The sequence below is a fragment of the Catharus ustulatus genome, chromosome 2, assembly GCF_009819885.2.
Source record: "Catharus ustulatus isolate bCatUst1 chromosome 2, bCatUst1.pri.v2, whole genome shotgun sequence".
Classification (NCBI taxonomy): Eukaryota; Metazoa; Chordata; class Aves; order Passeriformes; family Turdidae; genus Catharus; species Catharus ustulatus.
Genome location: NC_046222.1, coordinates 92,845,713 through 92,857,753, shown reverse-complemented (window position 1 = coordinate 92,857,753; position 12,041 = coordinate 92,845,713). Strand labels below are relative to the sequence as shown.

General features: G+C 38.1%; 1 protein-coding gene across 18 annotated transcripts in view; it reads left to right on the top strand.

Annotated features, from left to right (window-relative positions):
- The window catches only part of INPP4A (inositol polyphosphate-4-phosphatase type I A), a 118,459-nt gene that overhangs the window by 83,918 nt on the left and 22,500 nt on the right, over positions 1-12,041 (top strand). For 10 of the 18 annotated variants that reach the window (XM_033052971.2, XM_033052974.2, XM_033052964.2 and 7 more), the window contains 6 exons: positions 45-153; positions 1,770-1,787; positions 4,251-4,434; positions 5,916-6,134; positions 7,269-7,407; positions 10,320-10,352. In XM_033052971.2, coding sequence (XP_032908862.1) covers positions 45-153; positions 1,770-1,787; positions 4,251-4,434; positions 5,916-6,134; positions 7,269-7,407; positions 10,320-10,352 — 702 coding nt within the window. The remainder of the gene's footprint in view (positions 1-44; positions 154-1,769; positions 1,788-4,250; positions 4,435-5,915; positions 6,135-7,268; positions 7,408-10,319; positions 10,353-12,041) is intronic. The other 8 variants (XM_033052975.2, XM_033052966.2, XM_033052970.2 and 5 more) reach the window with 4 other exon arrangements.

The window sequence follows — 12,041 nt, the reverse complement described above, 5'->3', positions numbered from 1 at the left end:
AAGATGACAGTTTTTCATTTATGAGTCCTTTTTGTCCATCGCAGATCAGAACTACGACATAGTCACCATAGGAGCACCAGCAGCTCATTGTCAAGGCTTTAAATCAGGTGGCTTGCGGAAAAAGCTGCATAAATTTGAAGAGGCAAAGAAACAGTAAGTAGAAATATTATTGTGTCAGCTGTTATTGTGCCTTTTTCTCCTGGTCCATGCTCAGTTATTTGGAAAATCATTCCATTCTGGTTTTGTTTCATTCAATAGTACTACTATACAATATTTTGTATTGATACTTTTCTATGGGTTTTTTTTCCAAAGAAGGAGAGGGAAAACAGTTTCCTCCTTATATTACTAGATTTGTTTACTGATGGACTCCTTCTAAGAGTCTTTTTATGAAAACTGTAGTTTTTCTGAATACTTGTTGATTCATTTAGTCTAGCTATTTTAGGTGTTGAGTTTGGGTTCTGCCTAATTGTGGGTCAGAACATTTGTCTACTGGACCTCCTCAGCTGCACTACATCGTGCTTCAACCCATTATTTTCAGGAGACTTTCACCCCTCTCATAGCTTCAAGGTCCTGTTGCTGAACTCTCTGTAGTAGGAACCTGCTTTGCCTGATTGGTAAATTCCTTGTTGACGAAGTGTATTTAGTTCTGAGACTATTTCTGGAGGCCTTCATGCATTGCCTAAAGGTTTATGCACAGATTTGGCTTCTGAATTTGGCCTCTGCCCTACAGGTGGGATACTTGACCTCCATGGTCTGCTGAGTGACCTCTGTAGAAGTGTGGCTGTATGAGCTAGAGGAAGGTGCAGAAGCTGGGAAGGTCACATTTGCTAACATGGCACCCACTCCAGCTCCCAGAGAAGGGAGACTGCTGCAGGGTCTGCATTGCTTCTGCTGCTGTATGGAGCATTCAAGACACAAGAGCAGTAGGACAAGGAGTCGTTGTTGTCAGGGAAAAGGAGACCTTGATAATGCCCATCCAAAGAAATGATTAATAGGATTTGGAGCTGGCAGGAGGAGGGAATGACATGGGAATCAACTGCAGAATTAATTTTGGCAGTAGAGAAGTGAATAGCAGCATCTTGTGAATGTCAGTCAGATATGTACTGATAAAAAGATTGGTGCAAAAATGCCTAGTGTAATTATTCAGGCTGACAGAGTGTACTAGGATAGGACTAGAGGAAACTGTGAACTTGAACAGTGGTATGCCAGGCTCACCCTTTCTGTTCTTTTGATATTATTATTGCTTTTTGAAATAATCCCCTTCTGTCAGCATTGCCATTGAAGTGGTTCTTGCTGCTGCAATAGCTAATTTCCCATGTAGATTCGTTCTTTTTCCCCTCACCCAATAATTGAGTTGATTGTAGAGTTTAATTTCTATCCAGTACTTTTCCTCTAAGCTTTTCAGAACTGTTTTTTTCTGGGTCCATGAGAACTGCAGGTTCAACATTTGAAGAACAACTTTCATTTTAAGTACATCTATGTTATCAAAAAAGCCACTATAGTAGAACTGAGATCCATCTCCTCAGTTTCATTGTTACATTCAGTTCCTTCTTTCATTGGCATAACTGGGCTTGGTGCATTCACAGCATTTCCCCAGATCAATTCATGGTCATCTGGCAATCTGTGTTTTTTTGCTTACAAGTTCATGTACCCACCTTACTGAAAAAATGACTCAAATAAGTTATTTCCCCAATCATACTTTGTTTTGTTTCTGCTTTTGGTATTTGCTAACAATCTGCTAATTTTATTTTGATTTTTTGTTTTTGTAGCAGTTATGAGGAGTGTTGGTGAGTTTTCTGTTTCTGAGAGTTCTATAGAGGGTTTTCTGTTCTCTGGGTTGTTTTATTTTCCTTTTCTTTGGCAAAGATCTGGTGTGTTTTAAAGTGTGCAGGGCTTTTTAATGTCATGCATCATGGCATCCCTAACTGTGCTCTAAGTAATTGTACCTGCTTTGTAGAACATGATGTGTGAATGAATTTCATCTGCAATGTTTGTTTGCAATGAACAGCTAGCTTCCTGGCTCTCTCTGATCATGAGAAGTTAAAAAACTGAAAATCAGAACACAAGGATTTTACATATGTTCCTTTGTTATTTCCAATGAAAACTATTTGGAATGGGAAAATTTTCTGCCAGCGATAGAAGATAATTGGGATAATTTTATGTATTTTAAAACCTTAATAGTGACAGATTTGGCATGGTGTGTATTTTTGTAATCCATGTCTTTATTAAAATATTTTCAGGTAATATTTTTCCTCATTTTGTGGTGTTCAGTGCTATCAAAATCAGACATTACTGGATGGTTCAGAAAATTAACAAGTTTTGGTCTAAATTACTCTTATTAAGGTTGAAACCCTAATTCGCTGAGAGTATAAGTCTCTGTTGCAGTTTGCTGGTATAATACAATGAGAGCTGTTCATTTGAAAAAGCAATTGCAGGTTGGAAAGTAAGTATATGTGAACTTTACACCATAATGTTTTCCCCCAATCATCATAGCAAATGTTTATGATTAAAAATATAACAATTCTAAATCCAATCTCAATATGCTGCATGGCCTTTTCTGCCAAGTGTCTTTGTGCATGTTAACCACACTGTCGTGGAAAGAAATTGCTCAGAGGAATTGTCACTAAGATCACCAGTCACTAGAAAGCACAAATGAAGTACAGGGAAAGCCTTAAAAGCTGAGATGAATTTGCTGTATGGCATAGCAATACTGGGGAGTGGTTTTTCTCTGCCCCACTCGGGTGGGTGACCAGAGCACAAACAGGGAAACTTTCAAGAATTGCTTCCAAGTTACATCTTTTGAAAACAAATCCCTCATCTTCCTTTTGTAATGGAGTTCAGGCAGACACTGGCATTAGGCTTCTCCATTGCTTTAATATCTTAAGGGACAAGAATTGGAATTGTGGCATGATTTTGAAGTGTGCCCCATGCAATGCTCGTGTCCTACCTCACAGATACACTGTAGAAATTAACAGCATTGCTCTAAGGGTAGCAGAAGAGTTCACACTCCTTGGAGGTTGTGATCTTTGGTAGCTGTGCCTGAAAAAAATCTCCTCTCTTCCCAGCATGGCTGTCTCCACTTGACAGTGCTGAGATCAGTGCAAACAGTAGGTTCTTCTGTGCTGTTACTATGCTGAAGCCATTCATGACTGAAAAACAATAATAAAATTAAGATAATACACAATTGCTGTCCCCTCATGCTTGATGCTGTGTATGAATGGGCATCACACTTGGCACAGCTGGAGATGATGTAAAGGCCTGCTCTTTGGGTACCTTTCCTACTGGGAAGGAAGAACTCAGCATTTTGCTTGACAAAGAGAGTAGTGGTCAGTTGGTTCCAAATAATTAACAGCACAGTTTCAGCTTTGAGTAATTTTCTAAGTTAAAAGGCAGCTTTTGTGAATGACTTTCAGGTGGGATCAAATTACCATTTGGAAGTGCTATTCTTTCTCCAGCAGTTGTAGAGCATCTGTCTTGGGTTGGATAAGCAATTTCTGTAGACATCTAAACTTAAAAGGGCATAAACTGTTCTCCACTGTCAAATAAGCAGTCTTAATATAGCTGCATTATGCTCATATAAAGAGGTATGTTTGTGCCTAGTTTAGTGTATTAAGTGTGTGCTAACAGAAACTACACAAGGAGCAGTGTCCTTGGATTAGCCTGAAGATGCATGTTGATTTTTTACATATCATAGAATTGCTTTTGCTGGTCTAACTTAATTCTGGCCTGCAATAGAGGAAATTATATACTAGCAGAAGGACTTTTTTGTTAACACCACAAGTGTTTGCCTTAGGGATCTGGGTAGCATTTCTGTGATAGAAGGAACACAGATTTTCTTTTCATGATTTTAGTAGATATGTGATGAAACATTTTTGTAAACAAGGCCTCAGTGAAGTATCTGTGTTGTCAGGAGAGGGAGAATGGAGCAAGATGTCTCTGCAAACAGCGATTCTGTATCTGATGGCAAATCTGTTACCCACATTCTCCTCAGCAAACCTGTCCTCTGGTGTACAAACTCTGCCCACGCCCCCTTGGTATTAGGGATTAGTAAATCTGCATCTGAATGCTTTCAGTAAAGGCAGAGAAGTCTCTAGAATCATGTTCCTGCTGTGCAATTGCCCACTGGACTTTCACTGTTGTTCACTAGTTTAGGTTAATTTTTGTTGTCTGCTATTAATTCCCCAGCATGCCACTGTAATGTGTGTACTTTTAGATCAATTTCCCCCCTAAAATCAATCTTTCTTTTCCAGCACTTCAACAGGTTCCCAGTCTATAATATACATCCCACAGGACATCGTTAGAGCAAAGGAAATTATTGCACAAATCAACACCCTGAAAACACAAGTCAGTTACTATGCAGAAAGGCTCTCAAGAGCTGCCAAGGATAGATCAGCTAATGGCCTTGAAAGAACACTTGCCATCCTAGCAGATAAGGTAGGAGAATAATTCATTTCCCTGCTGAAGCATAGCAGTTGTTTTGGGATTTTTTTTTCTGTCTGTACCTTAAGTAGATCTTCTTAAAACCTTTGTTTTACCTTTTTCAGTGTTGTAAGAGGCAGAGTCCTAAAAAATTGTATCAGCCTTTAGAAGTTCCTGTTTTTATTTACATTGTTTCCTACTTTTGACACTCTTGCCTTCATATCCTGTTGAAAGTGCAGTGGAGAGCTGTGTCCTCTGATTCCCTCTATCCTTTCTTCACATTGCAGTAATGTGCATTCTTCACTTTCTTTTATATCCTTTTCTCCATAACCACCTGGGATTTTTTAAATGTTCTGACTCATCAGTCAAGCAGCAGCAACTGTGTGAAGGTTAATGAAACAATTCTGTATTTTTCCACTGGTGAAATAAAGAGTAGTGGTGACAGCTTTTGCTTGAATTATAGTGATGTAAATCAGTTATTTCTTGATGTGTATTAATTAAAAAACAAGCTGATCCCACAGCTGAACACAATCTTGCAGGTAGAAAAAACCCAAATGCAGTTTTACTGACCTCTTCTATCCTTGAAGCAGATCTGAAGGTTCTAAACAGCAGTAGCGGCCAATCAGCTTGCCATAAATTGTCCCAGTGGAAGGGATATGCATACAACTTTCTATAATGGGACCTTATGTAAATGCATTATTTATTATAATATTCATTCTAAATGAGTACAGTGTATAACTCTGGGATTTCCTACAACTGGATTATGTGAATAAATAATATATTGATGTATTGTTTGTACTTTTTTTAATAGATACACAGGCCACATAGTTTTCATATTCATATGGCTTACAGAAATCCTCTAATAAAACACAACTAAATAAGACAGGGTACAAATTGCATTGATTAGTGGGTTATACCTTCAGCCCTCTCTTAAGTCTTGTTATGATTTCGGACAGGATGATTGAGATGAAGCCTGATTCTTCTGGTGTGGCAATTGTTGTATGCGGTAAAATAATAATTTAATATAGAATATAGTGAGTTGGAAGGGACTAATGTGGATAATTCTAGTCCTGTACTCCCAGACTCACACCATGTGTCTGAGAGGATTGTCCAAACCCTTCTTGAACTCTGTCAGGCTTGGTGCTGTGACCACTTCTTTGGGGAGCCTGTTCCAGTGCTCAAACACTGCACACATGTCTGCACCTTGTTCTGAGCTGAAGTGCAAATAAGGATGAATCTCATATTCCTTAGTGACATTTTCAACAATTGCAAGTCTAATATAGTAGTACAGACTTTGGAAATGTATCATTTGTGTTTTGGGATGATCCTATACTATTTTTTAAGGTCACTCTGTAAAGGTATTCAAAAGGTACCTTAAAGCAATAGTTTCTTTTACAGAATACTACTTCTTTTTTTCCTTTCTTAAAAAAATTACAGTATAGATTGTGTGTGGAATAATGGAAATTTTTCAAAATGTGGGGTTTATTGCTTTTTAGACCCGGCAACTTGTCACAGTTTGTGACTGCAAGCTGTTGGCAAATTCAATACATGGACTGAATGCTGCAAGGCCGGACTATATAGCTTCAAAAGCATCTCCAACCTCTGGAGAAGGGGAACAAGTGATGCTAAGGAATGATCAAGACACACTTGTGGCCAGATGGACGGGAAGAAACAGCAGATCTTCTCTGCAGGTGGACTGGCATGAAGAGGAATGGGTATGTTTGCACAGTGGAGTGATGAATCCTTTATTCTTTTGACTTTTTTAATAAGCTCTGCAACTGTTCACCAGATATGCATAGGACGAGTATGTAGGAGGCACTGGTCATTTAGCAGAGATGTCCCTATCCTGTGGGCTGTTACTCCTTGGCCTGGGAATACAAGCAGGCTTTAATAAAATTTTTCTGGGTCTCCTAAACTGTGGAAATTGTTACAGTAGGTGCATAGCATTTTTAAGGTGAGGTCCAAGGAAAGTAAATAACTTTTAAAGTGAAAAAATGAACATACTACAATGGGCTTTTGCACTCTCCCAAATAAAGTGTGTTTTGTGGGTGCTAGCTATGCAATTCAACCTTCCTCTCACAGAATTCTCCTGTAACCATTTAGGACTTGCACTCGATCACTGTTTTGATTATGCACAGCATTTTAAAACTGTTTGCACAAAATATTTAAATTACTTTCCCTACCACACTGCCAAACAGAATGAGAATTGGACTGTGTAAATTCTGTCATTGTGTTAAATAAACATAAATTAACTAAATCTCAGAAATAGTCAAGATTAATTAAAGCAATTATTAATATTGTGAAATACCAGTTTTTAAAAGAGATTCAATTCATTTGGGAAATGCATTCTTGCTAGTTGTAATTATTTTGACATACTTTGACTTACAGTCAAAGTCGCAGCAATAAGATACAAATAAAGCTAATTCAGTATTTAGACATTACTATAATGCAGTAATTTTATCTCTTGTTCACTGAGTTACAGAGAAAAAAATTATGTGTGATTGTGTACAATTGTTATGTCAAACATGAATTTCAAGAGTAAACAATGGTGCCAGCTTGAAATTGGAATTATAGTGCAGGAAGAGGAACTCAGAATTGTTTAGCAAGCTTACGCAGAAAATAACTGTACAATTTACCACAAAAGTCGTGTCACTACATATTGCTGACATCCTGGTATACGTTATTTATATCTCCATAATTTGTGTGTGCACACATGCAACCACAATAGCCCAGAGGAAACTTTGCAGAGGAATTGTGACTAGAATCACAGAAGGAAATATAACACCAAGGGATTTGTTACCCAACGTCTCTTTTGGTTTTAAACTGAGAAAGAAATGCTTTCTTTTAAGGAGAAAGTTTGGCTGAATGTTGACAAAAGCCTGGAGTGTATCATCCAGCGAGTGGACAAACTTCTCCAGAAGGAGCGCCTGCAAAGTGACAGCTGTGAGGACGTTTTCCAGTGTGATGTCAGCAGTACTAGTAAGAAAGGTAATCGGGACAGTCGTGCCTACTGGATAAATCCAGAAGATTTAAATGAGACCTCATCATCCTCACCACCTTCATCATCCTCACCACCATCTTCATCCACACCATCCTGTGCATGCCATTCTCTCAGGACAAGTGCGTATGCCAGACACTGCTTCTCACTGCTGCTCTCCTCCTGTGTGCTGGCATCATTCCTAAGCCTCCCTTATAGCCCTCCATGTGTTCTTAGCTCAGTGGTGGTGTTAAGCAGTGATATCAGGCAGAAAGGAGCTGTTGGTGTACTGGGAGCTGCTAAGCCCATTACTTATTTTGAAATCCTGGTCCCACTGAAATCACTGCCAAATCCACTGATGGAAGTGGCACTTGGTTTTCACTCTGTGTCCTTTAAAACAAATCAGTTTTAAAGTAAAACAGTTGTATGAGTTATCACATGACAGACACCACCTCTGGTAGCTTTCCTGTTGGCTTCAGCTTCTTTGCAGCAATCAAAGCTTATTACAGCTAGATAAAACATAAGAGAAGTGCAGGCACTACTGAAAAACTGATAGTCCCATCTGGACTGCTAAAGCATGGGAGGGGACCCCAAGCAGTCCTGTTAGATTGAGCTGATGTAGATGAACCTAACAGAGTTCAAAGCAAATTTTAACCCAAATTGTGGTGCTGAGGCACTCAATTATTTAGACTTCTTGTAGCTGGAATGCAGGAATTGGCAGTGCAAGCTCTTAGTTGAATAATGTATTCAAAATTTAAGCTCAGGTGGAAGCTGTACTGAATCCAGTGTAGTTGTGAGCATGTGAAAGAAATACATCCTTATCAGTTCAGATTGACAGTTTGGCAGTTGTGCATTACATTTCAGAATTATTTTATTTACTTGTATACTTAGTTGACTTATTCTCACATTTTTTTACATGTGGTCACTCTGATTTGGCCACCTAATAGTGCAGGTGGGTGAAGTGAAGCTCTAAAAAGACTGATCTGTGTTCTCATTTCCTTTGTCCTGTTTTGTCTTACTGTTTGATGGCCCTTTGTCCCTTATGTGTGTCTGTGACTTCATGTCCATCACATTGTTAGTGTTGCCATGGAAGGCAGTGCCTTAAGAAAAAAATGGCAAAAAGGAATTGAAAATAAATGTTAATGTATTTTTGTGTAGCTTTGCATGTTACCTGTAGTTTATTTAGTATATTAGATGACCATGTTTTTCTAGATTAGACTGACATTTTTCTGTATTATTAAAAAATAGCCGAGTAGGTTCTTTTTTCATTAATCTTTGACTAAATTTCTTCTACTGGTTTGATACCTATAATGTTTTGTTTGCTAACTAGTTTACATGAAGTTTTATGTGTATTTACATGTAAGTTTAATCAGTAACCTTCAATGTACATTCACATAAATGATTAAATGTTGCGGATTTTTAATATTAAAAATGCACAGAAAAAATCTGTGATGAATGATATCAGAAGCTTTTCCCAAGACAGCTTGATGCTGAAAACACCTTAGAACAATATTTTTCTACCATATTAAATGGATCTTTTAATTCTGCTCTGGATCTTGATATGCCACATAAAAGTGGAATTGGCTGCATGGACATAGCAAAGATTTTGTTAGTGCAAAGGATTTCTGTAACTTTTCCCTGCTGTCCCTCCAAAATAGGGGGAAAAAAAATCTTTCTGTTTTACCAACAGAACCTAGGGCAGAATATAAGGACAAAGAAGGTCCTTTCTCTAAGTTCAGAATCACAATATTTTTGTTCTTGTGTATTCAAAGCATTAATGTTTTTCTAATTAGTAATTCTGCATTTTGAATAAATGAGCAGAGAGTAGACAATTTATTTTGAAAGCAATGTAAAAACCAGCCAAGCAAGATAGTTCCACAATTGGTAAGAGAGAAACAGTAAAATTTTATTGAAGGACTTTAGGGGATCTCTCTAGATATGAATGTTTGTGAAAGAAAATACTGGCTGAAACAGTAGAAGGGAAACTTAAAAAAATATTTTCAAACCTATTCAGGTTATTGGCCTAGATATTAATTATTAAAATCCATGGGGACATATAGTTTATTTTGTGAACATGATGAATTTTAATTTACTGAGAGATTTTTTCAGATTATCTAGCTGAGATGATTGTCCTGAAGCACACTATTGAATTTTATATTTTCTGTTGTTATGTTCAGATTTATAATTAATTGCCTTGTGAATCTCGATGTAAACAACAGAAGCTTAAATCCTGTAAGCTTAGTAAACTACTTTTCATTAATGCAAGGCTTGCTGTACCAGGGCACATGTTATTTTTTTATTGTTAGCATTGACCTGTAGTATGTTTTCATCTGACAGCTTGATCCTCCCACTGAAGTGAGTATGGAATACTCATAGGCTTCACTGGTGGGGTTCTAGCCCTTAATATGAGTTCTAATGTTTCTGTTAATTATCTCAGAAATTGTGTGATGGAATTTTGACTAAGGTAGCAAAGTACTGGTTTTTTTATTACTCTGGCATTGTGGGTGCCTTAATGTCATTTTCCGTTAAATGCATTGAACTTACTGCTGGTCTTTTGCTCTTCTGTTTAGCAGCCTTACTGCCAGCTTAATCTATAATTGCAGTAAACCAGTGGTTCTCAAATTGTCTCCTGTGGATCACTGGGGATTGACAGTGCCCTTGCTGGTAATCCACAGCGAGCCTCTGAGCTAGCAGGTACTGGCTTTCCTCCAAGTTCCCATCCAGGTGTTCCTCTGACCAGAACAATGGAGTGGAGGAGACAGCCCATGCCCTCCATGCCTGTGGGCAGCAAAGTATTTCTGCTGAGCTCCTCTTCTCTCAGTGAAAATGTTTGAGAACCCTGGCATTGAGCATTTGAGTTGCTTGTATTTAGACTGTGTTGCTGCTCCTTAATCATGCATGTTGCCCCTCCATTTCTGTGCAGATTGCAGCCCTACTCCGGAAGAATCTGCCCCAGGTATGTGCACTCATGGCTTCTGCTTCTTCTGAAAACTGCAGGGGTTTGTTCACAGTTAAGTGAACAAGTGCCTTGCTTTAAGATGGACCATTTTGAAATGGCAGTGCTTTACAACACCACGTGAGTTACCTAAGCTGTTGAGAAGTTAGTATTTCCTAAAAGTGCAGGGGGTGTCTGGTCATTTTGCATGTCCAGATATGGGAAAGTGCTTGTTCAGGGCCTCTTTGGTTTCTCCAGTTGATGTGTTTCAGCAAACTGTTGTAGGTGACAATAGTTTGAGGTCTGTTCCAAATGTCATTGAATATCTGTGGGAGTCTGACATTTCAGACATGCCCTTTCACATGGACTGTTGAGCTGGTCTTTCTGAATGAGAAGTTGAGCAGAACATGGAGGAGTCAACAAGGCTGATGGAAAATCAAGAGTCTCATCCCAGTGTTAACCTTCTTTCTTCTGTCCTTGTCCCTCTATTCTTAATATGAAAAGACTAAAATATCTTTTAAAGGCTTTGGAGGGCAACTGTTTTAAAAATGTTTTTATTCCTTTGGAGAAGAGAGATCCTTAGGGCAACATTACATTCTACAAGCTTTATGTATTTGATTCTATTAATAGGGCATTATTTTTTTATTAAATAGTCAGAAGTATGTAGTCAGCAAAAGTTTGCTATGTGAACTCATTGACCTTCCCAACACCTCTACCTTGTTCCAACCTAATTTGAGACTGGGAGTGCAATTCATTCTATTCCTGTTTACTGTTAATAACAACTGCCATTGGCAGAAAAATAAAAGAAGACAGGTGACACCTCTGTGAAGTAGGTAGCAGAAATCATTTAGGACTTTGCAGACTGACAAGGGTTTGTTTTTTCATGGCCAGAATTTCAAACCAGGAGAATACACAGCACAGAGGATTTTTGCTCACTACCCCAGATGAGTCCCTGCATTATATGTGAATAGTGGGAGAAAAAAACCCATCTAATAATTAAATTATCTTCACCAATGTGCTTTGTGATTACTAAAGATAAACATGTCTTTCAAATGAAGTGCTGTCAGACACACTACAGTTTTAAATCTTAGCTAAGTTAGTAACTATATTCGTGTATGTACATACAGTCAATGAGATGATGATGTGCTGGAAGATATTTTCAGTTCTTGTTATTCTCATTTGCTTACATAAAAGCTCTTAAATGCAATAAGAGAAACACTGTTAGCATCATGTGTATTTTGTTTTCTAAGTGTTCACAAGGCCGTGTTATGGCATCTGACTAATTTTGAGATAAAATGTTTAATAGAATTTAAAAGACAAGCTGTGATTCCTTGCCTGTTCTTTTAATGTTTCCTGCTTTTTTAAGGCAATGAAACAGACTCAAACAGCTTCCACTTTGTGTAGTTTTTTAGGTTATCTATCTACCACATGGAACAAAAGCCAAAAGGATAGTTCTGTTAATCTTGCCAGATATGTTTCTGTTAGCAGACTTTCAGAGTTCCCCTTTTTGGCTGGTTATCAAAGGAACATTTATTACTACTGACTCTTAGTACTGCCTTTGAGTCAAAATCCCAAACAATTTCCTTTCAGGGGCTTTAAGTGTCTCATTCATGCGGGTTCTGGTCTGTACATTGCCTTGTTCCTACGGCCAACGAGTGGGAATTGTATGTGTGCTGTTTGTGAGTTCTGGTACTTTTGAAAAATAAAACA